Below are 27773 nucleotides of genomic sequence, written 5' to 3'. Positions count from 1 at the left end.
TTCTAAGTGGAAAAAAAGGTAACTGACAAAAAGCCACCTTTATTGTCAGAAGACTCATGCTCTTCAGAAGGTTGCCCCAATGAACTAACTTTAGGGTATACAGTGAAAAGAGATTAGAAGTTGCTCTCTTTTAACACTGTTATTATCCAAAACCATTCTAGAGAGCTGCAAGAACCAGCTATAGAAAACACTTATCCTATAGAAAAGCTAGACTTTCTGGCCCCCACTACCCACAGAAAATGCCTGGAACCAATCAACTCATTTGCTTTTGGGGACATCTAATTCTTGTTAGAGCACAAGAGCTGCAGAACGATAAATTCTTTCAGGTTGGCTTTGTCTTTTTTTCCTCAGTAGGGATGATTTCCCATTGACTTCCTCAAAGATCAGCAGAAACTCAAAAGTCACCAGTGGGCCTGAGACTGACCTCTGAGAGTTTATAGTCTCTACCCAGACCTTCTTCATATTCATTGTGAGACTTTGCCCGCATCAGTGTCACATTCCCATGATACTTGGAGTCTGGTATATACTTGTCAGCAGCCTTCAGTTTATGGTAAAACGAAGTAGCAGCAAAGCTGAGTGCTTCACGGTTGATGTTGGTATGAATCTCAGTTATTAGGTCTACAGCAGCATTCACACGAGCCTCCAGATTTTTCAGGGGCAGAAGAACCTCCAGCAGCTGGAAATATTAACATTTTTTTTCACATTAGTCTCAGTAGCTGGGAACCCATCTCCATTAAACAAAAAACCACATCCCTCATGCAATATCAAGACACATAGATCTTGAAAATAAGAAACAGTACCTTATTGTATTCAGTGCCTGTAAACTGCTGAACAAAGGCACACAATGCTTCAGTCTCCAGTGCAGCCTCATTTCCTTGGGTCAGTTTGGCTCTGTAGCTCTGGAAAGAGAAGAATACAGTGTGAACATGAGATGGATGTGCCTGCTGAAAGTTGGATAAAAACAATTACACAACCAAAGGTGTGAACTGGAAAAAAAAGGGAGGGGAGAAACCCCTGGAGGACGGATTAGAAAGCAAATCCACCGGTGGCAATTGCCAAGAGCCTAGTATTCTCTAGAGTACAATGAAAATGAAAGGGAAGAGCCTTAAATGATTCCTCGCAAGAGGAATCACTACAAGACGATTCACTACAAGAGGATCCTGACTTGCAGGCACCAGATCTTCTGGATCTGATATTCCAGAAGACATACTAATATTATGATTTATCATAGTGAGAGCAACATGTGTGCCTGAGCTCTTGCCATTTAATGAAGACCACCTCTCGTGTTTCTGCCCTTCAGCCATCTCGAAGCATCCACTGTCTACAGCTATCTTCCATGATTGCCTGTCAAGAAAAGTCTGTCAGCTTTTGAGATTGCTCCTATCTAGAATAGTAAGCTCCAAGAAAATGAGCCCTGATGAGAGAGGATGGTCCCCAGAAAGAAGATTCTCTTTGTGTCCCTTACCTGGGTATATGCTGCCACAAAGGAATGAGACCCATCAAAAAGGAATAAACTGTTGAGTGCATGGGAAGCATTTTGTTGCGCTTGCAGTTGGGAGCACATTTCAAAGGCTACACAGGCACCAAAAGAGTATCCAGCAATGCGGTAAGGTCCTTCAGGCTGTATCTGCTTCATGCAGTCAATGTAATAGGCTGCCAGGCTTTGAATGCTGTCCAAGGGAGCAGCTAGAACATGGAAGTGAGTTAGAAACAGAGAGGTGAAAAGACATTGGCAGAGATAAATATGTTTTCATGCACTCAGAAACAACCCTGTTGGAAACATGTTACTTTGCAGGTATATTACTAAATTACGGTTAGCAACTTGGATTTAGGACAAGTAATAGTAATATTACTGCTTTCCAAGGACAGAGTGAATAGGATGCCTTGACTTTTGCATACATAAGCTCTTCAATCTAATCTATTATTTCTCTTGATACCTGGGCATGTTTGACATGACCCAGTGCAAACTAATAGGCCCTGATACTTGTTCCTTCAAGTTTAATAGCCTAGAAACAAAGCCCTCTCTATAAGCAACTACAGTTCAGAATGTTATGTTTGCAAATTCAAGATGCTGAAGAACTGAGATACCTTTAGTGCACTGAAGCCCATAGCAGGGCATGTGAAGTCTGGAGGCGAGAGTGTGGAAAACTGCAATGGATCCTTCAATGGGGTGAACAAGGAAAAGAGGGCGCTCCGTGCTCTGAACATCATTGAGACGAGTGATAGTTGGCCCTTCTGGGTTCACCAGTAAGTTGTTCAAATCTAGTTTTGGAGGTTCACCTGGGCCTGTCTTCATCACTGGGGATGACTTCAGCTCTTTGAAGGAAAGCACAACAGACAAACCCAATTAGCTTCAGGGTCAGTCTGGGTCACACGGCCATAGTCCTAAAGGACAACCTCAGGGCTGCTCCAGATTAGCCCACTGCCTCACTACATCATCTGGTCACAGACACAGGGATCTTCCTGTTGTCAGTTGCTCTGCAACAACTGCATATGCTTTTAGTTTCCAGTAAGCATGACATTACATTGTTCATTCCCCGGACAAGTAAAAGGTCTCAAATCACATCCTACACATAGCCACGTACCAGTACTCATGCATGTGGCTGCTAGCCAAGCAAGAAAGCAGTTCACACACTTGCCGCTCTTACACCCTGCCCTCAGAAATTATGGGCCTGTCCCAGTGATCAATACACTTCAGTGATACGTCTGTCACTTAAAAGCTATTCAACTATAACTTTATTTCATGGTCTGATAGAGGTTTATGTCACTAGAGATTAAAGGATTGGGAACTTAATTTTTTGGACTCAGGTGACTGGTAGCAACCCTAATCCAGACACTCTACCCTCTGCTGTCCTGGACTTGGAAGAAAGTTCACGCAGCTTGTTGATTGTAAGGAGTCGAATTTCTCTCATGGTCATAACGATGTCATAGTCTCTCTCCAGTGTCTGGCGCACCTCCACACCCATCAAGGAATCCAAGCCCAAGTCAGCCAAGGAACTCTCAGCATTCAGACTACTCACATCACGGACACCTGTGAACGAAACAGCATACTAGCAAATTTTCTTTTCAGCTCTAGGCCTCTCTGGCAGCCTTCCCCATTTTTTTCTTTCTCCTAATGAACTGCAGTTACAGAGAATTACCTTCCAGGATCATCTAATACTTTCACAAGTCACCTCTTCTACAACCCACATCTTGTCATATGGGATCTAGTATTTAGGGTACATATTAAATGTGTACAGATTTATGACAGGGGATGCATCAGTCCCAGCTAAATATTCACAGCTGTGAATACTTTCACATCAGCTCTAGACCAAGTACAGAACAGTTAGTCAGCTAGACAGATTTCACATACTGGAGGGCACTACTTGAAACTGCAGTCCTAGACCTAATGTAACTAATCCTTAGCAACAACGAGATGAAAGTTATCAGCGTCAATGATGGTCGATTGCGACATTTGATGTCTATCACACTGGAGGAGGAGGTGATTCCTTTAGGCTTCATTGCCTTTTCCCCTTCAGTTTTCACACTGTTCAATCTCTCACCCTTTCCTTACCTGTAAAAGGCCTCTCATAATAACCCCTGCATCTACAGCTCTTTGTCCCCTCCTCTACCTTGTGCTGCCCTATGCTGCCACCCTTCCCACCATTAGGCTTCATTACTAGTTCCTCCCTTTGTTGCTTTTGGACTATCCCCTTCCAAACTAACCCTACAGCTGGTGCAATTTTCCTGACATTTTCCTATGACTTCTAGAAGCCCTATCTGCTCTGAGAGGTCAGACTTGTTGTCAGTGAGCTGCACACAACTCCTTAAGTAACACTCAGGAGGACTGTCTTTCATTTATCATTGCCTTTTCTGGTGGAAAACAAAGGAACAACACGCGCTTCCGTCTGCAAAAGAGACAACTGAAGGGGGACATAGTAGATAGAGTTGACAGTGATTATTCACTTTCAACACAAAAATAGGGGACACAGTGGTAAAAGAGAGCAGGTTCAAGACAGACAGAAGGATGTGGCGCCTGTAATGCATAGTTACTAGATGTTCACATGGGATGACAGACAGAGCTGATAAGTGAATACACTCCCAGTCAGGCACTACGTAGACAAAAGCTACTTTGTGCGGGATGGGGACATACCAAAGTGAATGTTTGAAAGCTGGAATAGTACCCAGAAAGTTAGTTTTGTATTTGCTCTATTATGTGCTTTCCCAGAATTTTGCTCTTGGGGGGGTGTTCCCGTTGATTCTTCATTTGGAGAAAGGTACCAGTTCACTCTAAATAAAACCCAAGACACTGGAATATATATGCATATCTATGTAAACACAGTAACAGAGAAAAACCCATACAAGAAACAAAGTCATAAATTGAGAGAAGGAGCAGTGAGTGTAAAGGAAAAAAAAAGCAGTCTCACAACAACAACATAGCCACACCACAGGCGATGGGGAGAAGATGCTGAACAGAACACCCACAGCAGCACCAATGCTTTCTGAAAGTACTGAGAGAGTAGACATGGCCCAGCAGTGCTTGAGTGACAGCACTTACCAAGGATGTGAGCAACAGCTTCTACAAGATCCCGCTGACTACCTCCTTCAGCTTTCACTGAGACCTTCTCTGCTAGGACAAAACTGGACATGACAGGATGAGGTTGATTCAAGAAGACATCGAGCACCTCCAGGCATGAGCTGATTTGTTGGGGAATCGTTCCCCCCACCACAATGTCTTTGTTTCCCATTGTCTTCAGCAAGATACCCACATCACCAATAGCTCCCCATTGGATTGCCAGGCCTGGAAGAGAAATTAGAAGAACACACTAAGCAGCTAACTAAAGCACATGGCAGCAACAATAAGGGATTAATAAAAAATGGACTTAATAACCAGATAAGCCAAGGCCTGCATTTCCTTTGTACTGTTAAATGGTCAGTATTCAGTCACACATGAATGACTCAGCATAACGTCTAGGAGCGGAAAACAGCCTTCAAAATACATTATCACTCCAGATAAGCGCACAAGTTTCTGGTGAACTAGTCCTCATCTGGATGTTTGGCAAGATAGTTTATTCTGTGACATGAGTAAAATCATCTTACCTGGGAGCCCATCGTGATGTCGCTGCTCACAGATACGCTCCATGGTAGAATTGGCAAAGCCATAATTACTTTGCCCAGCATTTCCTCTTCCACAGCTTACAGAGGAGAACACAACAAAATAGTCCAGGTCTGGACACTTCTTACGAGTCACCCTTGGAACAGTGCAGGAGAGAGGAACCTCATCAGAAAAATGTGCTAACTGTATAACCATAGAAGGCTAGTGCAAGACTAAAACAACTAAGTTTGATCAGTTCTGTGACCATAAAAGCAGTCCTTATTTGTCCCTTCCACACACACTTACCAATCCAAATGAAGGGTGCCCGAATACTTGGGCTTGTTGACCTCCAAGAATAATTCTGGGGTCTGATTTTCAATCATTCCATCTCTAAGGACCTGTGGGGAGGTAGGGGGTGGGATTAAAAAAGAAAGTGTAGTTTCAGTATCTCCAGTCTCTCTGTTTAAATATGCCACATGGCTTGAGATATGAGAGGATATCCCTACACATGGTATTTTTGTAACTTCATAGTACAGACATATCCTGAATATCCTAAAATATGACAACACTGCTTTTGTCAAGTCTGCTTTTTTCATTATTTTTTCAGTACTGACATTGCAGAAATTCCGGCAAGTTCTACAAGGGATTTTTCCGGTCCCCAGGGGTCTAGGGCAACATTTGTCTTACTGCATAACTGAACTGGGTGGCCAAATATTGTTGGTTCTCAGGTCAAGGGGACAGACCCACAAGTCTTTAGTCACCAGGTAAGACCAAAGCATAGTGCCCTCTGAAACGCAGAGTACTGAATTAAAATTGTACGAAACCTGACTGCCTTCAGTAAAAAAGTCACTTGAAGGGATGCTGCCTCTTACAAGTCCTGAGCATTTTTGTCACCTACCACAGCCAAATTAAAGATGCCTCCAACTGGTCCAAGCCGCAAAGCTTCTTCTATCAATAGCTGTGTTCCTTCTAGTGTTCCAATATCACTGGTAGATACCAGCACTTCGATTCCCAGTGCCTTCCACTCTTTAACACGTTTAGCCTGGTATCCTAGAAAAAATAAAGGTGGACAGTGCCTGGGATGAAGCATTCCAACCGTAAGGCTTTGGTTAACCTGCTCCTTTATGCTTTTCTAACTAGTTAGGGACTGACTAGCTAAATAATTCCTGATTCAGCTACAAGATAAAAATTGGACAAAACTTGAACTGTAGCTAAAAATTATTTAAATTTCAGAAATATTCTAAATATATCAAGTGGAGAATAGCATTGGGAGAACCTAAGGGTCAGGGTGGTGGTGGAGGGAAGGAAGGAAGGAAGAAAAAATACAACTGTGAAGAGAAATGAACACAAATTTGGACACTGAGATAGGAAAGAATGGCTAAATTTGCTAGAGCAAGGCAATAGATTATAGTAGCACAACCAGGACTTGAGAAGAAGTATGTGACCTCAGTGTTTGTACACATGAGTGGTGTGATTGTGAACGTGCCAAAAGAAAGAAGAAACCTGTAGAGACAGAGAGAAGCTGTGTTATGACTGAATTTGTATGAGGAAATACCGAAGACTATCACTGATAAGAAATCTCAGTGCTGCCACTGCAATCAAACTAATGCTTTAAATCTGAGTAAAAATGTTATGGATGTTATCAGACAGTAAGGTCCATCTTTACAGATGACCTATCTAAGGAGCAAGAGCAAGCATCCACACCTGTAATTTGAGGGGCAGAGTATCTTTACCAAGGAGTTTTTAGAGCCTTCCTTGTGGCACGTGATCCAACATACTACAGCCAGTGGACGAGTTAGTGAGGTAGCCAGATTTTGCAAAGGGCATAAAGGTAAAAGAAAGGCTACAGAAAAAATCCCGTGTAAGAGAGAAAATGGGTTGATAGAATTAGGATGCATAAAAAGAGGAAAGCAGTAGCTGGAGAAAAAGGTCAAGCTAAAAGATAGTTCCTCCTTTACTATACAGGAGACAACAGCTTGTTTGAAGTGAGATAATACAGAAAAGAAAGAAAAGAGATCAAGACATTATTATTCACCAATAGGACACTTAAAAATGGAGAGAAACTGCAAACTGAAGTCTGTTGAAAGGCAGTCATGTTCCCTTACAATTTTTGCTTACCATTTCGTATGCCCGAACGAGATGTCAGTATAATTTTCTGTGCTCCTCTCTCAATTAGCCACTGTGCCAACTCAAGCCCAAATCCTCCTAGGCCCCCTGTGATGATATAACACTTGGTAGGTGGACAGGAGGTTCGGGAGATTGCGGAGATTTTAACTGGTTCAGACTTTCTTAAACGATACTCCTTTTCCTCTTCTTGGACCTTCCCACCACAAAAAAAAAAGAAAGAAGAAAAAAGAAGTAGTTACAATCAGATACACAATGCATCTGTCATTTTTCCATGCTGTGATCCTCCTGCCAGTGGGAATGCACCTTGTAGTAACAGTGCCAGACTTGACACTTACATTTGTGACAGTGTCAGCAGTAAAAACTGACCCTGTGCCATCCTATGTACAGAACTTCAACTCCAAATGGATCAAAATATCCAATAGTCACCAGAGAACGCCAGATGCATCAGAGAATGAACATTATCTTATTACCTTGATCATAACTTTGCCAATATGTTTTCCTTGTGCCATGAACCTGAAGGCAGCTTCTACCTCTTCTTTGTTGAAGACTGTACTCCTCAGGGGCTTTACTACACCATCTTTTATGCCTTTCTTCAACAACTCTGATACTACTTCCCACTCTTGGTTTCCCGCATCGAATATTGAATCTAGTAGGATCCCATGAAATGCCACATTCTTGAGGAAGAGAGACATTCCTAGAAAAAGCAACTTGGTTATGACCTGATGGTGCTGACATTTCAAAATGGAGCCTATCCTCTGCTTCAGAAACATTTCTGTGTAGGTCACAGGAGTAAAGCAGACAGATGCTTGAATTCTACATTTTCCAAACTCATTCTTGCATATAGTCTCCAAATGCTATATTCATTAGGTTGTTCTCTTACAGGCAGACCAGTTTCACAGAAACTCCACTCGCAAAAAATTGTTTGTTGAGAGGACAAGCTGTACCATGGTCAGTCTGATATTAAAAAGGACATTTTTTTTGTCTGGTGACAGCAGAGTTAAAGTCACAGGGAAGCTAGAATCCTACATATATCATGTCTATCTCCACAGGAGACTCTTCCTCATAGCAAGGTTTTCCAACACGGTATGATCTTCTCAAATTTAATTAGAATAAGGAAGCAGACTGTCAGCACTTAGTATATGCAAGCATTCTACAACAGGAGAACATTGTTGTAATTTTTCACTAACACATCACATTATAACATTCAAAAATTTGTTTTCCCATCCAAGAGAAATCAAGTTAATCTTGCCCGGTGCCTTCAAAACTGGTAGATGCTGTTGACTGCCTTGAGGCACATGAGGCTTTGCAGAGGGGTCTAGATAGACTGGAATACTGGGCAATCATCAATGATATAAAATTTAACAAATGCCAATTGTGCACCTGAGACCAAGTGACACCAGACACAAGTATAAATTTGGAGACGCTGGAGAGCTGCCCTGCAGAAAGGGACCTGGGGGTGCTGGGCAGCAGCTAAAATCCTAATGAGAGGTGTTTCCTGATGCCCCATCTTACCAAGCTGACTGTTGTTAGACAGATCAAATTTGCCAATTTCCAAGAAGCGTCCATGTCGAGCAAGACAACGCAAACTGGCTTGGAGCTTCTCTTCTGCCAAGGAATTTAACACGAGGTTGACACCTGCAATGGAAGTAGAAGCAACTACTTAAACTCAACTCCGCTGAGAGCCTAATGCTGTCTTCTGGAGACTCATATTGTCTTTAGAACATGCAACTACATTATGTGGCATAGCTGACAAAAAAAGGAAAAATATTTCTTGAACTTCACCTTTTCCATTGGTAACTCGAAGTATATGTTGCTCAAAGGAAGTATCTCTGGAGCTGGAAAAGCTATTAGCATCTAGCTGTGGGAATCTTGCTTGGAGATACTCACGTTTCTCAGTGGAACCTGGAAGTAGAAGACAGGTTGGAAGATGTCATTAATTTCATTTTTATGATGAAACAGCCCATTTTCTGCTGCACAGCTTTCCCCCAAGGACTGTAAGTCCGAGAAGCCATCTGAAAGCTTTCGGTCTCTCAAAATGTCAGACCTTAGGACAAAGGCTGTCTGGTTGCTACTGCTTATTTATGAGATAGAGCAAGGACCAGAAACAGATCAGAGCCTTTCAATGGACAGGCACTGGATTCATATCACTAAATTTAAAATGAGGAAGCCTCGATCGTCTTCCATACTTTTGATTATATAGTGTACAAAGGTAGATAAATCTGACTGTGCTGTGGAAGTCTCAAGCACCTAGTTCGTAGCTGTATTTACCATGTATCCCTTTCTCAGCCTGGACACTAGATCAAAGCAACAGCAGATCATACTGAGGAGGTATATGCGTATATAGGCACATCCTTATGCATGTGTGCACACACATGCTTCCTCTATTTATTAACTATCATTTTGTATTTCTCCCCATGACTTTGGGCCCTCAGTACTCACCTACAGTAGCAAAGACACGGCAGCCCATGCTCAGGGCAATGGCAATGGCTGCTTGGCCCACACCTCCTGAGCCGGAGTGAATAAGGACGCTCTCACCCTTCTTCATACCACCTCGAACCACCAAAGCATAATAAGCAGTGGCATAAACCACAGGCACTGATGCTGCTTCTTCTAGAGTCCTAAGGAGCAAAAAAGAAGAGATCTCTTTAACCTTGGAAAAGACTACTAGATTCTCCTGATGAAATTTGCCTTTCTGCAATGGAAAGGTTAAGCTGCTGAGATAGATCAGAAAGTGTAAGTGGTTGTCAATCATACAGCAGACTACCACAGATGCCAAGCACAGCCAAGTTTCATGATTCTGCAGAAATATTTCAGTAACTAACCAGTAACATAACTGACACTGAAATCCCAGTGTACACTGAAACACATGAAGCTAAGAGCCCAAAAAAAGACCTTATGCAAGCCGCTGTACAAAAACTAGTGTTGAACTCCTGCAGTGAATCTAACCCAAAATCCTACAGTTGCTTGGGACACTATAGCCCTGTTAACATTTCTCAGAGGGGAATCTACCCATTGTGCAGCGCTCAGGTTTGATCAGGGCTGTCATCAGCGTCAAGCAGGAAGGCAAATCTTAACCAGAAAACAGAAGCTGACCTACCAGTTTTCAGGCACCTCCCATAGAAACCTCTTGTCACAGTCTACCACTGTGGCCAGCCCCTTCGCTGGCAGCAATCCCATTACTCTTCTTCCAGCCAGGTCCCGTCCTGAGAACTCCATGCCCAGCATGCATTGCTGCAAAGCCCAGTTTCCTGAAAGAACATTATCACCTTTTACAAAAAAAACCAATTTTCTTCTAAAATTCCTTTACCACAACAGCAGTTCCTGAAAGTCTAAACCCCAGAGACAGAAAGAGTGCTGGGATTTGTCTATTCTGTACACAGTTCATAAATTGCCATTGTTAATGTCTCACTCCAAGAGTAGTGGAAAAGGACCTGGTCTCATTAAATCTTAGGTCTTTATCTTTGATGATATTGCTTTAGTTTCCAGTTTTCATCTGAGAAATTTCATGAAAACATCTTGTTTCAGAGGCAATTCTGTCCCCCTGAAAAAGAATGATAGATAAACTAGGAAGGATGAGCACCATAAAAATATACTGTGAAATATGAATTTTTGCTAAGTCACATTTTAGGCAGACACATCAGCCATAGAATCATAGAATGGTTTGTGCTGGAAGGGTCCTTAAAGATCATCTACTTCCAACCTTCTGCCATGGGCAGGGGCACCTTCCATTATGCCATGTGGTTCAGTCATAAAGGGGAACCCAGCCCTACCCAAATCATCCATACGAATTACCCAATGGAACTGGGTTTTTACAGGTTCCAACCCCTATCTTTAAAATACATTTTTAAAACTATTTCATAGACATTACATCAATTCTTAACTCATTGTGAAGCAAGATAATACCACCCCCATTATGCAGACAGGCAATGACTTCATTGTGCATTTTTCTTCCCTAAAATCCAAGCATGTCCAGCAGCATGGCAACATGAAACATCAACATTCTCACCTCGGTATGTAGTGTGCCCATCTTTGGAACCTCCATCAACTTGTTTTACCTCACACTTGGTATCTATGCAATGCAGCTAGAAACATTTCTCAGAGCATGGTTTGTTAATTGTGCCATATTAAAAAAATGGAACTGTAACTGGAAGTAGAACTTGTGAGTTTTTGGTGTACAGCCCTGCAGCAGGGCTGTACTTCCTTCACAAAAGCATGCTTTCTGGAATACACTTTAGCCAGTGCATAACTAACATTCAAGAGATTAATGCTAGAACAACAATACATAACTACGTTTCCTTCTAATGCAACTTTAACTCACCAGGGATAGCATCTGGAGAAAGCTTCCCCGTGGCCAGCATAATGTCCCGGAAGTTAAGAGATGCATAATAGACTTTGCAGAGTAAAACATTGGGATCTGTGGTCTGGAAGTGTTGAAGTGGGGAGACAATCCAACGAAGAGATGAAAGGTCTCCACGAGTCAAAGCATTTACATAGGCATATTCTGTCAGCTCCTGAGGTTGTGCTGCAGAAGAAGGAACAATAAGAACTTACACACATTAACAAAGGTATGCGCTTTCCAAAATGAGTACATTTCTTGCATAATTTCTACCTCCTCCTCTATTTGCTATCCAGAAAGCCCTTCCTTACTTTGAAATACTCTTGATACCCTGAATTGCATATCCCTCCTTCTGGCACCAGAGTGTGCTACTGTTAACTTTGAGCTGGACCAGAAGAATTCAAAATCGTTCATTAAAAATAATAATAATAAAAGGTAACTGTAGGAACAATAGCTACTAATTTTCTGTTCAAAGTTCATTCGGATTCAAGGCCTTGCAAGTGATCCTCAGATCTCAAAGGATTTACCTTGCTGCAGTGGGAGATGCCTGAAGGAGCCCCACTTTCCATCGCGATACACATTCATCACTAGGTCCTTCTGAAAAATCTTCTGCATCTCCAGGGAAGACAGGCTCGTGGGTGGGACAGCAGATGAAGGGTTCAAGTTGGAAATGAACACACACCTGAAAACAAGAGTTGTCATTTTGTTTGTTTTGCCATACACCTGAGAAAAAGCTAACGTAAATATCTCATCTCCCAAACGTGACTCAAGGGCATGCCTACATACCTGATTCGGTGGCCTTCTGCTTCAAGGCGAAGGCAGTTCACCATTCCCAAAATTCCTGAGTTTGCACAACTGGTGGCAGTCAACCACACAGGCTGCTCTGACGGGTCAGCCAAGACCTCCTACGGGACAAACCCCAAACTGTTTTACCAGGAACCAGGAAGAAAATAGCCCTCATATCCTTGGCAGAGATGAATAACTTCTATTGTATTAAAAGTAACTGACCACACACACATTCTTCTTTTAACACTACTAAATATCTCATTTAGATAGTACAACGATTTGGAAATGCAGATACCTAGGACACAGGAATTCTCACCTTTAAGGATTCAACCCACTTATAGTTCGTCTCGTCTATCGGCAGAAAAACAGGTGTTTTGATAGGGACTTGCCGGCGACACAGGAAAATAACTGAGCCAAAGAATGACTTCTTCATGGCAACCAGATTCAATGAAGCTTTGCTGAATAAGTCCTCCCACTGTGCCTGTCAAATCGGGTAAAGCAACAAATTAACAGCGAAGTCAGAAGTCAATTAAAACTACAAGACACGTCTATACATCATGTTGAGATTCCTTAAAGGCAACGTCACCAGAAACAACAGGCACTGTCCACCTCTTTCTTGCTTTTTCTTGAAAACGTGCCACCTGCTCTGTATTGTCTCAGTACAAATACATGTTTGATTAACGTAACAGTGTTTTATCCATGTCTAGACTACTCCTCCTTCCCTAAAGGATCTTTCAAAAGTTGGAGTACAAGTATCTCAAAGTCCTGGATAGGAAACCAGTCTTAGCACATTACCAGGTGTGCAAAAAACCCCAGAGCAGCGACCATGCTGTCAAATCCCATAGGGTATTTGAATGTGTCTACCCTCCACCACATAAGCCCTGTCTGCAGGCAGATGGGGAGAAGCAAGGGAAGAAGCACCCATATCTCTTAAGTTACACTGAAATGGCATTTCAGGAAAATAAAAGAATGAAAATGCACGTATGGCATATCCAGAAACACTTAAAGATCTGCAACTATCTGAATGAAATAAAAATGACTGGCCAGTGTTTTCACACAGATTAGACAGATAGACAAATGACAATGAATAATTTTCAGTGCATTATGAAAGGGCTACCTGACTGAACCTACAGTTTACTCTCTCAGCCTAGTATGTAGCAATTCACAGGTCCTCTCTTCTGAGGAAGTGTTGATTGGATGTTTCTGCAGAAGACTTCAATGGAAAGGCATGCAAGCAAGGCCTACTCAACATTCACCATCAGAGCAGCTGTAAGCAGCAGACTCAGACTATCCATCATGAAAGTATCTGTCCTTCCACGGGACCTACCTCACTCAGGAAGCTGTGTTTCTGCTGCAGATCTGGACTTGTAAGGAAACTGACAATTTCTCCAAGAGTTTCTCCTTTAAGAAGAGTGTGTAGCAAAACAAACCCTCCTTCTTTCACCGCAGCTGCCAAATTAGAGAGGATTTCAGCGGGATTCACTAAAACACTTGTTGAACAGTTGTATACCACCAAGTCAGCATTGGTCAGATTTCCAGAGGGAGGGCTAGATGGATCCCACTGGCTAGAGAGAACACCAGCATCTTGTAGCTCTGTTTCAAGAGCCGAAAGGTTTTCCAGGATGCGGTCAGTGGCAGTGTAGTCCACTTGCAAAAGGGGCTGAGTATTCAGGATGCTTTTCACACGAGAGAACAGTTGTCCACTTCCTGCAATAGCCTGGGAGAAAAAGAAGAGGAAGGAAAAGGAGAAACCAAGTCAAAACATGGACAATGTCCACAGTTATAACTGGAACAACAGGAGTATGTCATCAGGTTATTGGAAGGCCTAGAAACACTAGTTACAGTCCTGTCCCAGGCTTCCAACTAACCTCTACTATCTTCATCCTATGACTGATCATATTCTCCACTGCCACATCCAGGCAAGTCTTCAACTCTGCAGAATCTAGCAATCCACTGAGAAGAGGGTCACTCTGGAAGTGGCTTTTCTCTCGAATCACAACCTGTTGCAGCTCAGAATGGAGGTTTCCATTTAGTTCCAGACAGCAGATTTCAGCAAGGATATGCTGAAGGCCCTTCTGTGTGGGTGAGGACTCTCTGCTGGGAGTAGCAGCTAGCGCAGTTTCTAGTCCAGGGATGACTAATTTGACCCCGTGCACTGCCACCTTAGACTGTAAGTTCTGGATCAGACCTAGGGAATAGAAGGGGAAGAAATGAAAGGATGGGTCAAGATTTTCCAAGAGTTTTTCTTTTCCTCTTTGCTTCCATTTGCTACACCAGCTGATCAGCATCAGAAATTACAGCATCCTGTATCATTAGCCCAGACACACAGATACAGTGCAGCCTCTTCATTCACATGATTGAATGTACAACATTGTACAGTAGTTGCTTGCCCCAAACTAGTAGGCTTTGTAGCAAGACAAACTAAACCACCACAGTTGCCTGTGGAAGACTGACTGAAAGACGACAACTAGCAGAAAACTTTTGATTGATTTAGGGAGCTGTGAAGGAAAATGTGAAGTTTCTGCAGATACAAAAACACTAAAATGCTTTTTTGCTTTATAAATGGATGGGATGTAGTTCATCCTGACTGAGGATCAGGAACAGGTTTACAAAAAATAAAATATGCCCACCATAGCCGATGAAAAAAAGCCCTCTGGGGACATTATTTGGACACTGGAGGGGAAACTGACAAAAGAGCAAAAAAAAAGGAAAAAGAAGGGCAATCTTAAAAATCTATTGCTAAATCTAAGGATGAGAATTAAGACACTTTACCAACATAGAATGACAAAAATTGCTGTCTCAAGATGAAGCAAAATTCACCACTAGAGTAAAAAAAAACCAAAACTTTCTTCTCGTTGATGAAAAGGCACTTAAGGTGATGAACTCAGTGGATGTCTCCCTGTCCAAAAGCACTATATTTAGCTACCAGTTTCACAATAGACTGAATTGCTCCTGTTCCATTCTTGTAGCAAAAAATTTAATTTTATGTGTGTCTCACTAAATCACTTTCCCTGTTTGGCTATGTGCCCACAATCAAATGGGAACAAGCATGTCAGCTTGTCTATCTTGGCAGTTCACAGGGAAAAACAAAACAAGGTTAAAGACTCAGGGAAGTAAGCTCTCCTGTCAGTTTGTAAAGCAACTAGGTTGGATTTTTCCTTAAAGATGATCTGTACCTCTCTGCTTGCAGACGGGCTTGTGCCATCTGACACCCCACCTGACTGTTATAGAATGGCAGATGTCCCTCTTCACGGCTTTTTACTCATACCCACATTTTAACTTCTAGCAGTCATACAGAGAACCCTTGCTGAAGTCTTCTACAGAGACCAACACTTAATATCTTGGATGTTCTGAAGTAGTATGAACAGCATCTCTAAGTTACTTCTCTCAGGCTGGAAGATTCTCCTAGCATGACAAGAAACCAATCCCACTCTACCTTTGCAGCGCTCCAGATAGGCATGAAGATGGGCACTGGAAGACAAACAGCTAGTCTCAGTGTAGGGCACAAAGCAGAATTTTTCCAGGGTGGGAGGTGTCCGTTCCTGTTGTCGCCGTGGTGCCACAGAAGCATGAAGTCCATTGATCTGAACACCTCCTGCTTTAAGGCTATCAAGGCAGTGGTCCACAACAACTTCAAAAGCTGAAAGTCAGGAAAGAAATATAAGTTTGAAAACACAAATATTTTGTTCACGGCGATCTGATGAACAGTGCTATGTCAGGCTGTTAAATACTTAGAGATATCACAGAGTTGCAGAATAGCTTGGAGACTAAGAGGGCCTCCCAAAGGCCATCCCCCTACTACTTCAGAATTCACACATTCACCCACACAGTAGTCAAAACAACCAGCAAAAGTTCAGCATGAGAAACATTACCTTCTACATTGTCCTGATATTGGCACACCTGCTCTTGATGCAGCATGGGATCAATACAGACTGAACGAATCCTTGTGGGTAAGCGCAGACTGCGGCCAGTCTCAGCTAAGATCAGCACATGTAGCAGAGTGTCGAGGAAGGTCACCCAGTTCCCATTCCACAGAACTTTCCCTACAGTTGCTGCAGAAGAAGAGAAAGCCTCACTATTTCATCATTCAGCAGATACTAGAGCGTCACTGCTTATTAAATGCCAAGTTTGGTGTGTGTAGCCAGCTTCCCCCATAAACTCCAACAGTCAGTCCCACACTGGAGATAACAGCTTTCCGAATGCTCTATTAGGACTCTTGGTTGTTATCCCTTATCACACAAAGCATAATTACCTCACAAGGCACAGTCAGGTAAACTGTTAATACAAATGAAATTAAAAGATCAAACAGTCATCATTACAATATCCATGCTCATTGTGCTTCTTTAGAAAGGAAATTCACCTTCACTGTTGCATTCCAGAACACCCTGGAAAGTTGGTCCATAATTATATCCACGCAGATGCAGCTCTTGATAAACATCATCTTTCAAGAGCCGAGACTTTGAGCTCCTGTCCACTGGAGTCCGAAAGCCATCTGGCTGGTTATGGAAATTCTTCTGAGCAGTGTTTTCTAGGAGGGAAATCTTCCCTGATGGGCAAAGTAACAAGAACAAGAATCATTATCATTGTTAATAAATAAAGGATTTTATTAAGACTGTGTACACACTAACACTTCCTTCACTTACCACTCACAGCCAGATTCCCATTTCCTGACACCTCAAAGCAGCGGGAAGCAGGCATGAGTCTTACTTCTAGCTGTACTGATCCTGCAAGAAACATTGTGAAGACTGGACTGTGAGGTCCATTTATTTCTACCATCCTCAAGCAGAACTTTTTCTTTCACTATCACTAGACTCATTGCTCACAACACGTACTAAAGATGACCACAACATGTACTGCTTGACTGCATGAATTCAGTCCTTTGCTCAGTCATGCTGCACTCTTCTTCATGGTCTCTCTCCTGCATTCCTCCTCACTTTTCCCATGTATTCTTTTCCTCCCACTCCCTCCATCTTCACTACACAGTTGTGCAGTAATAGCAGCACTCCTCACTCACCCTTTTTGGGAAGGATAGTTGCCTGATGAATTGTGACATCTTCAAACGTAACAGCCATTTGCTCCATGGCCATGCCAAGAGACCGTGCCAGTGTTCGCCAAGCCAGCACTAGGTACCCAGTTGCTGGGTACAAAACTCTGCCATCAATGCAGTGACCAATCAAGTAGTGGTCAGGAGAGTCAGGACTCACATCTGTCAAAGAATAAAGAGGAGAATAGAAATAATAAAAACACTCTTAATAGAGAGGTGTTTCCTCCTCAATGTCTACAAGAGGTTCTAGTTTCTCCAACTATCCTGCCTGACAACATGCAGCTCTTAAAATTAATCTTAGTCTGACGCAACAGAGGTTCCTGCTCCATTCATGTTCTCTCATACTCTTTCAGAAACAGATCCAGGTTTTTTCAAGCCAAACCAAACATTTAAGCTTCAGAGGAGAGCTTCAAGGATGCTGTTTTGAGTATTTTTTCTTAGTTTTACAAAAGGTAACGCAGAGGTAAAGCGGAAAAGTGACAAACAAATAAAAAAATCCCAAACTGGCAACACACCAATATTATAGACTGAAGCAGATGCAGAGCCTTTGGAACCCGCTGGAAAGTCTTCAGCTTTCGGAACATCCCACTCCTGACTGTGGTCCCACTTGATGTGTGGAGAAATAAGGGGTGTTCCCACAGGGACAGGGTATTCCACAGAAGGGAACAAGTTATTTCCAAGAACATTTATCCTAGAAAGACAAAAAGCATCAAGACAGTGGGAGGAGGGATGGGAAGAAAAAGTAGGGAAAAAAATTGGTTATAACACTTAAGAGGTCAGGCCATAGTTGGTCTCAGACTCCATGTCTGAGATGCACCATGAACACTTACTGCAGGCAAATTTGTAATTAACAATCTACAAGATGCAAAGTTTATTTCCAAGAGTTAGTTTCAGGTTCCTAGGCCTTTAAAAAGGGATTTGCCTTTAAAAGGCACCTTCCCAGCCCAAACACCTTCTCTAACCCAAGGTAACACTTTACAAGTGAGCACTTTACAAGTGAGCATGTTAAGCATGTAAAGCACAAATGTACATCCCACTTTTTCAAGGTTTCTTGAAGGAGTATTTGAATCCATGTGAAGACATGCACACTTGAGAAGTGACCTGAATTTCCTTCCATTATCACATTCACCCTCCTCCCCTAGTCTCCTTACCCAGTTAAATGAATCTTTCCAATCTGTGTTAGGAAGAACTCCAAATTATTTTTGTGATCTTTCTTCATCAAAGGTAGAATGGTGCAAGTTGGTTTCAAAGTTCTCTTCAAGATAGCCTGGTCAAGCAGAATCCACAAATCACCGGTGGAAGGCATTACTTTTACTACTTTGCATTTTTCTCTATAGGTCTCAAACCACTTACATATCTGTGCCAAGAGCTCTGTGCTAGCTGCTGGAACACACACCACTTTAACAAGGAAGAGTACCCTTCCAGCAACCCAAGCTGTTGCACATCTGGTAAAGCGCAACCTACATAACATTAATGTAGTTCTGCCAAAACACAAATATCCCTTTCCCAAGCAGACCATGAAGTGAAATCGAAACCTGCACTTGAAGAACTGCAAAGTCACCTTCTCATGCTTTGCACTTGCACACACTCCCTTCCCAGGAGCAGCACCTTCTAGTCTTAAGTACCCTAGAGCATTTCTCAAGCAAAAACTCAGCCTTGAACACCTAACTCAACTTTTGTCTTCTCTTCAATTTGATCCCATGATCTTTACATATGAAAAGAAAGGAAGGGAAAAGAAAACCAGAAAACTCTCAAACTCAGATAATGAAGTCTTAGTCACTTGCATTAGAGTCCAATATTGTTCAATTATTTCAGCATGAGGCATACAGTCTCTATCACGAAAAGTATCTGCCCTATTTAAAAACTGTACCCCAATTCTCCCTTCAAGTAACTTTCAAAGCATAAGACTAACATGACATAGTAAAAATAAACTGGATTAAAACTCAGAAGCACTATGTAACTATTAATCTTGATTTGTAAGTAACTACTATTCTGCCTAAGACTTCTCCTCTTGCATGCTACAGACCATATAAAAAAGGCCAGTCCTTGAGACTTAAGGGACAGAGACAAGACCACACCAATGATCCTGTGGAGAATGTATTTCCCAACGCACCTCGTGCTCTGCATTCTCTACTATGGAGTTAATTCCAGGAGGATCAATTCTTACAGGGTGGGGAGAAAGGAGTAATGATCTGATCTCATTAGGGAACAGAGTTTAAGAAGAAACAAAGTTCCTGTGGTCTCAGACTACTTGGTCTAGAAGAGGGGAAAACACTACTGCTACCCACCACCTTTTTTAAAAACCTCAACCCAAATTCAGTGTACAGATGGTAACAGACTTTTTTCATAGAGAAGGCCTGTTAAGTCTTTGAATGTCTCCACTGTAATTTTTGCACACACTCTCCATTAGTTCCAAACAATTAAATGCTTTCCTTACTCATTATTCAGTTCAGAAAGCTGACTATCAGCTATCTGAAGTGCATAGGAACAAATAAAGGCAGTAATGTGAATGTCTGGGTGAGAAAGTGGTAGTGTGTTAGGGATTTTTTTTGGTTTTTTAACATTAACATACACCGCCCCCTAAAAAAACACAAACAAACAAAAACCCAAACACTAAAACTAGGAAAATCTCAGAAGCACTGAAGGAAGCAAATGCTCTCAGAACCGGAGGAAGTGGGGGAGCAGTCTTCCCTAGTCCTCAGACCCTCAACCTCCTTGCCACAGCAAGGATACTATCAATATAGTAGTGAAACAATCAAATACAATACCTGTAAAAGAGCATGCGGAGCAATCTCTACTACAACGGCATTCTCTGGAATATGCTTCAGACCTTCATGGAACAGCACTGGATTCACTAGGTTGTTCACATGGTACTCTGCAGAGGAATTCCTAGCCAGATCACTTTGCCACTGAGATTCAGGGATAGATGTACTGATCCATCGTGCTGAACGAGGTTTAGGGCGTGGAATGACCTACAGGCAGTCAAGAAAGAAGGACAGGAGAAATAGTTACAAGTCATAGAGAACAAAATGATAAGCAAAAGCAAACAGTTCCTCCTATTCGCAGGTCATTTCTCTCAGCTTGATTGCTCAGGACAACCCTTCTGCTTGAGGCCAAGTGACGTCAAACATTAGATCTGAGAGGTCTGCATGCTCTTCAAGATATTTCCTCTCCCTCCTGAACAAAGGAGTCCCCTCAAGCTCAGCATCACCTATAATCAACCCCGGTGCCAGAGCATAAGCCACGCAGGCCAGAGTTTGGCAATATTACCTTTTTCAGCGCATTGAGCAGTGCTGGTGCAATAGATGCCATGTAATGGGAGTGAAATGCGACGCCAGCGCTGCGCACCTCCTTTGCGAACACACCATCTTTCTTCAGTTTGGCTACAAACTCATTCACAGAGTTCTAAGAAGAGGAATATAAGTGAACAAAGAGAAAAGCTCACAACATACCTGACATCGGTACAAGTCACTGTACTCCCTTCATACCCTTCATCAGTTGCCACTTAAGGGGAGCCATAGCTCGGATGAGGTGATTTCCCTTCTCAGTCCTATAATTTATCATCCACTATGCCCACGGATGTAAGACTTATTTCTTTACCAGCTTACTGAGGCACTAACACCACTTCCTCTCACAGAGTATTTGAGTGTGTACATTTATACAAAGCATTATGTACACTCCACCACTTCAATCCAGGTCCCCTTTGCAAGCAGCTGAGCTCTAACTGAGCTTCATGCTTTCTTTAAACCTGAACTTCACAGGTCCCACTCACAATCCTGGTATGTACTGTATTGGTTGCATGCTCACCAGAGGCCCTGAAACAGTGACAGTGTCCTCAGAGTTGTGACAGGCTGGTACCACATTTGCAGGACAGCGCTGTTTACATTCCTCCCATGTCAGACCTGCAGAAGACAATGAAAGTGTTTCTAGCTATGAGCCTCATTAGAGGAGGCAGTATTAACTGTAGTCACTGTCTTCAACTCAGCACTTTGCAAAATTGGGAAGGACTTGAAGGAGGCAGACAGGTATCTCCCCCTTCTCCCAAAAGCAATTCTGCAAAAGCTAAGAATATTTACCCTAGAGCTTTAACATGACATTTATCACACTTATGCTGAACACAAGAACAGAAGGCCAAATCTTTGCACCATCGCATTGATGAATGGGGTAGGGGTAACTCTCACATTTTCAAATAAGCTACAGACTCGGTTATTTTGTCTCATGTTGCCCTTAGTTTCTAGGAGTCAGGTTCAGGTGTTGTCTCCTCTGTTCTAGGTTGGATTGCTGAGAGACACAAAATATCCATAGAAATCAGCAACTCTAGTGGCATGATAGGTTAACATACGAAGTATCTGGTCACACATTACACAGATACAAGTCATGGGAAGAACTTGAACTCAACATCAGGTTATAAAAAGCGTATTATATGCAGCACTCCAAGAAAAGCTAAATTATGTGGGTAGTCCTTTGTAGCATTACTTAAATTAAGAAATCTAAGATTTTAACAAGTGATCTCGTCCAATATACTGCATTATACCTGCAACAGCTTTTTTCCTAAGTGTTTCAGGTTTTAATTGACCACTAGGTCCAATAAGAAACAGAAGAACAACAGCACTACCAATAATAATTTTACTTTTAAAAGTGTATGTCACTATAAAGCTGCACCACAAAGCAAAACCACTGGGTCCAAAATTTTACCCGACAGTGGGCAAAACTATATGACTTACACAAACACAAAGCAAAGCTTGTTCAGGAGAAAGCTTATTCCTAAGTGTTATTGGCTGAAGTAAATTCCACTAAGCAGCTTCCCACTACAAAATAGTGGCTTACTATTTTCACATCTCATTACTCTTGCAGACAATCAGAAGTCTCCTTTTTAAAAAAATTATTTAAAAAAAAAAATATATATACCCATGTCTGTGTATGATATGTCTATCAAGAGCCAAAAAACTCGGTGCTCTAGATTTACCTCATTTTAAGGTGATTATTTATCAGGCCTGTCATTAGTCACCTGACAATAAATCTCTCCATTTGCACTTAAATTTTGGATAGATTACCAAAATTCTGATGTATTCCAGGACAGAGATCACTACCATAGTATCAGCTTAAATATTTAATAACCTGCTCTACATCAGAGGAAAACAAAGAAGAGGAAACACTGGCCAAGATTTTACAGACATGATCGTTTCAGAGACCAGTTTTATCCCAATGGTGTACAACAGAGATCAGACGCACTTTCCTGTATCACTTTTTTGGTATCCTGTATCACTCTTTTGGTAATGGTATACCTACCAACAGCAGCCATTCCTCCTGGGGGCAATTTGGCCTCTTTAACACATCTTCCCCGCCAATAAGCGGCGAGAATGGCTTCTTCATGACTTAAGGAGTTGTCTGCATAGCCACAAGCTAGTTCTCCCACTGAATGGCCCAAAATCCCATCCGGTTGCAGACCTGCAGCCTTCAGCATATCAATCTGAGCAATCTGCAAGCAGAAGCAAGATTACTCATTCCACGCCAGAGTAAGCTGGTGTCAGGCCTCAAAGGTGCACAGCAGTACATAACAAACTTTTTGGTACACTCTCGGTACACACGGTGCATTCTTGGCCTCACTGCTGTTCCCCCCCACCCCCCGCAACAACTGCAGCTCCATCCTCCTTTAAAAGCAATCCCAAGAATCATTATGCAACTCTAGTATTGTCTGGGCCTCCACAATGCAGTTTTCCACTAAGAAAATATTTCCAACCACAGGAGACTGCCAAGAGTGTGTCTGTACAAAGTAAGAGGCAAGACCAGCTTTCCAGATCACTTTAAAAGCTTGGCCTCTCGTTTATTAAGAAACCATGAATCCCACATTGACACTCAGAATCAAGAAGAGATTTCATTCAGCTTGACTCAGTTCATTTGCAGAACAAATTTTAGAAGACATTCAATGGAACCTTGCCCCTTAGCACAAACATTTGCATAAAACAAAGACATTCCTTAGTCTCTTAAAGGAAGAAACTCCACCATATACACACAGATACATACGCAAATCAGTTCAGGCTAGTATTAATCTGAACACCTTACTAGTGGCAAAGCCCAAAACTGTCAAGGGTACAACATACTCCCTCCTTTCAGAGAGATATCTTTAACAGCTGCCACTTGCTGATTACACAAAACAAGCTTCCATTAATCGGTATAAAGTGTTACCAGCCAAACAGACATTAGCAGAAGGTGCTTATGTGGATTGAGTACACGACCCCCCCTCCCACTAGCCCTTTGAGCCTTGCCTGAATAGCAGCTAGTCCAACAAATGCATGGACAGTGTCATCAAAAGTGTTCTCATCTGCTTGCAGCAGCAGGTTTGAAACCTTCAGGCCTGTGTTCTTCAAAGCCTCATCTGAGCGCAATATAGACTGGCGAAACAGATCCAACCTCATAAGGCTCAGGCCCATGCCTTTCCACTGTGTTCCCATGCCTGCAGGATAGGCAAAGAGAAAGTGAGCTTTAGTAATACTCTCAAACAGTAGTAGACACAGACACACTTCCTCTGGCAGTTAAAGAATTCTAAGAGCAAAACATTGTACATTTCTAACGTTCTCTAAATTAGGCACCACTTTTTATTTTACTGGACTTCGCTATAATCAGAAGACAGTTAAGTTGGAAGGTTTTGATAAAATACAGAAAAAACAGGTCTCCTAGATGTACCACAGAGTTGCAAAGTATTTCCTCATGCTATACTGTAACATAACATTAGGGCACAGAATACAATTGCTCAAGCCCCAGATCTATGGAGGAACGGAGAAGTCTGGATCCAATGCTGCACACCTACCTGAGCAGATGTACCAGAGTGGTCTACCAGATGCTTGAACTTGCTGAACCTCTTTTATATCACTTTCGGTGCCAACCAGCGTGTAGCCCCTATAGGGCATGGAGGACACAGGAACTGCAGAGATATCACTGAGCAGACTTACAAATGGGCTGCATCCTCCATGTTTTCTGCTCTCTTGAATTAGTACTTCCACAGCTTCCTGGGTTCTCCCAGAAATTTGAACCAGTCTTGGCACATTACAAGTCTCCAGAGGCTGGCATTTGTTCTTATTTGGCCTTAGAATGACATGAGCATTAGCACCTCCAAAGCCAAAAGAGTTGATACTGACAAGGCCACCTTTCACTGGTGTTGGTTTACAAACTACCGTCAAAGAGCCATCTTGTAAGGCAGGAATATCTGGATTTGGGGTATTGAAATGAAGATTTGGTGCCCAGAGCCCATGTTCCAGAGAGAGAATGACCTGAAAGAAAAAACAGTGTCTGTGCTCCACATTGTCTCATGGCAAACATTCTTCTATTGTTATTTTTTTTCTCTACAAATAACCATGTAGCATATACTAAAGCAGATCTCTGCATTTGGATAAAGTGACATTTCAGAGAATAGCATAATACCATGCAGGAAGTCGTCAGAGAAGCTGAGCGTAGTAGCCTTTTATTTAACTTCCAGACCCTTTCTAACTGGCAAGCCATGCAGTCTTGCTGGAAAAGCAGCCCAGGTACCAAGACTACACATCATCTTTTCCCCTTTCAGATCCCATCTTTTTATCACATTCCACTTCATCTCTTCCCAGTCACAGACCGTCACAAATCCTCTTTCTCATCACAACAAAATGCGTCTATTTCTTCCTTTGCTGCAAAAGAATCGAACTGATGCACTAGTAAAGAAGTCTGCTTGCTGCTTTACACCCATTTGTTGTCTTCTTGATTCAAAAAACCAGAAACAGAAGACTGCTCAGAACTGGCAGAGCCAAAAGGAAGTACAGAAAACAGTGTGAGGAACAAAATATCTGTGTCAAAAAAAGCAAGAGCTCCCTTCTCTTAGCAGCCTCTCTACATACAGCCCATGACACCAAGCCCATACTCATCTGTGGAACAAGCTCAGCAAATCACAGACTACAAGGTCAGCTGCAAACACAGTGTGCTCTGCATGTCTGGCACTTCCTTCACACCCCAGAATAGTCAGAGAGAGATACTGGCTTGGGAACTGTTCCTCCAAGTTGACTATCAGATATAGGCAGCTTACCTGGGAGAACAACCGGCATAAACACATGATTTCAACTCCAGTCAACATGTTTAAAGCTGCAGTCCAAGTACTTGCATGAATACTATCCTACTCCGACACTATGCACTTTAAACGTGCTGTTGCTTTACACCGCATACATATTGTACTTTTAAGTCTGCTATGGTTTCTATATAGGTTTCAGAGCACAGTACAGTGAGCATACAAGCAGTGCCACCAAAAAGCTTTGTCTTTGCTGCATAGCAAGTGATTAGACTGGCTGGGTATTTCAAAGGTGCCAGTGAGTTTTCCCTCCCTTACTATAATGTGACTGAAGAGGCCTTGGTAAGCCTTAGTTTCATTCCTACCAATCCATATAATTAATGGATTCACTTCAAGTCTGAAATTAGTTATTTCAAGATCTAATTTCCTGATGCCTCCCACAGGAGCATTTTATGGAATTCCAGAAGAAGACACTTACACAAACTGCAGACTTCCTGAGACAGTTACTAAGAAACACTAGATTTGGTGTAGAGATGAAAACAACAGTACCTCAAAGTTATGATCCCGCCCTGATGGATCACAGAACCACACTAAACAAACGGTTTGTTACATACAACACAGTATGGATTGAGAAGCTTATTTTATGACTAAGCTATCACTCCTTCTATAAAGAATGTGTCAGTCAGAGACAAAGAGACTAAAAAAACCCTAAACCTTCCTCTACAGAGAGATGGACACTGCTATTGCCATGCAGATGAGGCTACTTACAGTAAGTTGTATTTGGGTCACAAGTAACTACTTTGAAGAGTCTAAAATTCTAGCAGTGGCAGTGTACGTGACTTTGGTTTGCACAGTTCTATGGTAATAGGCTTACAAGCAAGTGTGAACATTAGCTAGCTCTCTGCTAAGCAGTTTAGCAGCCAGAGCCAATAGATGACTGTCTGACTACAGCAGTAGTTAGCAAGCTGGTTGCTAAGACAGACAGTTATTCATGCTGGAAGCCTCATCCCAGAGAACTCACCTGGCTTCTTGCCATCCCTAAGAGAGAAGAGGAAGAGATGATACATCCCTGGCAGAAAGCCAGAAGGATCAGATGCTCTTTTGGCACCAAAAGTCCACACTGCCTCTTATCTTTGGTCATTGTCAACTACTCCAAACATCTAAATCCCTCTACATATATGTGCCTCAAACCCAAATGATTTACGGCAGAGTTGGAATGTCCAGTGTAAGGACTGACAAAGCAATCAATGAGATTAACAAAAGAATCCCAAAGCCTTTATTCTCAGCAGAACTATGCTCATGTAGAATTTAGTAGGAAGTGGGAACTGAAGTGTGTGTGCACACAGCAGAGGGCTACCTGCGCATTCGGTGGTTTGCAGGTAGCCACCCGAGGTTTTAAAGGTATTCACACGTGAAGCAAGTAGTTAATGATGAGCATTCACGTGTTTCTCATTATCAGTGAACATTTTACCCTGAATCAATGCAAATTTTCCCTAAACTAAAATAAAACAAAACCCCACGCACTGGTGTTCCCCACCTTCCCAAATTTTCCTTCTCAAGCCACCTGTTACCTTGGCTAATGCAGCAAGCCCTGAGGCAGGCTCTGGATGACCCATGTTTGACTTGGTTGATCCAATCAACAGTGGCTCCTTCTTACCCTCACAGAAGATATTTACAATGCCATTTACTTCCTGTGGATCTCCAACCTGGTACAAAGAGAATCAGAATGGCTATTAGCCAGCAATTCCAAAACACATCCCAAAAGAGAAATCTGAAAGATTACAGTGTTTGGGCAAAATTCAAAAGTAGCAAAGCAGGACATATCCTACTAACTAGTAGAAGGCAAAAATATTTCACTTTTGGAAAACAAAGAATAATTTAATGGAAAAGGGAAGAATGCAAGGGAAGAAAACACTCTGGTCCCTAAGGGACTATGCTGACCTTGGTGCCTGTTCCATGAGCTTCAATATACTCCACTTCTTCAGGTTTGACACCGCATTCCCTGTACAAAGATCTGACCAACTGCTGCTGCATCTCTCCAGATGGGAATGTCACACCTAGGATCAAAATTGCCATCAATTCCACTCTCTTATCAGATGCTTCCTGTTCTGATTTTAGCATCCTTTCATCTGCTTGGGGCTACTGGGTCCCCAAAAAAATCCCAGACAAACTAGAGACCTTTTCAGGATTTACCCCGTGTCCTTAGCACCAAACACAACCAGCCTGTCAGGCTCTTTGTAAGAAGAGCGGAGGAAACAGAAATTAACCTAAAGCAATGAGTTACACTAGGGCAGAAAGATACCGGTTAACAGAATACTAGAAGATGTCTAGATTAAGCAAAACATGTGAAGCTTGGCGTCTCCACAACTGGAGAGCA

The 27773-nt window shown here is 42.3% G+C and overlaps 1 protein-coding gene across 1 annotated transcript in view; it reads right to left on the bottom strand.

Annotated features, from left to right (window-relative positions):
* The window catches only part of FASN (fatty acid synthase), a 41144-nt gene that overhangs the window by 2470 nt on the left and 10901 nt on the right, over nucleotides 1-27773 (bottom strand). The window contains exons 7-42 of the mRNA XM_085077224.1: nucleotides 27338-27453; nucleotides 26968-27102; nucleotides 24176-24635; nucleotides 23634-23821; nucleotides 22657-22846; nucleotides 21175-21269; nucleotides 20638-20772; nucleotides 20136-20339; nucleotides 18519-18634; nucleotides 17883-18058; nucleotides 17338-17529; nucleotides 16967-17047; nucleotides 16684-16869; nucleotides 16196-16375; nucleotides 15760-15963; nucleotides 14192-14511; nucleotides 13651-14040; nucleotides 12640-12804; nucleotides 12324-12442; nucleotides 12065-12219; nucleotides 11520-11723; nucleotides 10299-10449; nucleotides 9641-9819; nucleotides 8984-9103; nucleotides 8714-8836; nucleotides 7672-7895; nucleotides 7193-7394; nucleotides 5973-6124; nucleotides 5381-5472; nucleotides 5080-5231; nucleotides 4538-4780; nucleotides 2843-3031; nucleotides 2089-2316; nucleotides 1466-1686; nucleotides 801-899; nucleotides 425-676 (exon numbers count right to left, since the gene is read on the bottom strand). Coding sequence (XP_084933350.1) covers nucleotides 425-676; nucleotides 801-899; nucleotides 1466-1686; nucleotides 2089-2316; nucleotides 2843-3031; nucleotides 4538-4780; nucleotides 5080-5231; nucleotides 5381-5472; nucleotides 5973-6124; nucleotides 7193-7394; nucleotides 7672-7895; nucleotides 8714-8836; nucleotides 8984-9103; nucleotides 9641-9819; nucleotides 10299-10449; nucleotides 11520-11723; nucleotides 12065-12219; nucleotides 12324-12442; nucleotides 12640-12804; nucleotides 13651-14040; nucleotides 14192-14511; nucleotides 15760-15963; nucleotides 16196-16375; nucleotides 16684-16869; nucleotides 16967-17047; nucleotides 17338-17529; nucleotides 17883-18058; nucleotides 18519-18634; nucleotides 20136-20339; nucleotides 20638-20772; nucleotides 21175-21269; nucleotides 22657-22846; nucleotides 23634-23821; nucleotides 24176-24635; nucleotides 26968-27102; nucleotides 27338-27453 — 6638 coding nt within the window. The remainder of the gene's footprint in view (nucleotides 1-424; nucleotides 677-800; nucleotides 900-1465; nucleotides 1687-2088; nucleotides 2317-2842; nucleotides 3032-4537; nucleotides 4781-5079; nucleotides 5232-5380; nucleotides 5473-5972; nucleotides 6125-7192; nucleotides 7395-7671; nucleotides 7896-8713; nucleotides 8837-8983; nucleotides 9104-9640; nucleotides 9820-10298; nucleotides 10450-11519; nucleotides 11724-12064; nucleotides 12220-12323; nucleotides 12443-12639; nucleotides 12805-13650; nucleotides 14041-14191; nucleotides 14512-15759; nucleotides 15964-16195; nucleotides 16376-16683; nucleotides 16870-16966; nucleotides 17048-17337; nucleotides 17530-17882; nucleotides 18059-18518; nucleotides 18635-20135; nucleotides 20340-20637; nucleotides 20773-21174; nucleotides 21270-22656; nucleotides 22847-23633; nucleotides 23822-24175; nucleotides 24636-26967; nucleotides 27103-27337; nucleotides 27454-27773) is intronic.

This window comes from Lichenostomus cassidix, chromosome 18, assembly GCF_008360975.1.
Source record: "Lichenostomus cassidix isolate B80296 chromosome 18, HeHo_3.0, whole genome shotgun sequence".
NCBI lineage: Eukaryota > Metazoa > Chordata > Aves > Passeriformes > Meliphagidae > Lichenostomus > Lichenostomus cassidix.
Note: the sequence above shows the minus strand (reverse complement) of the source record. Positions and strands in the feature narration are given on the sequence as shown.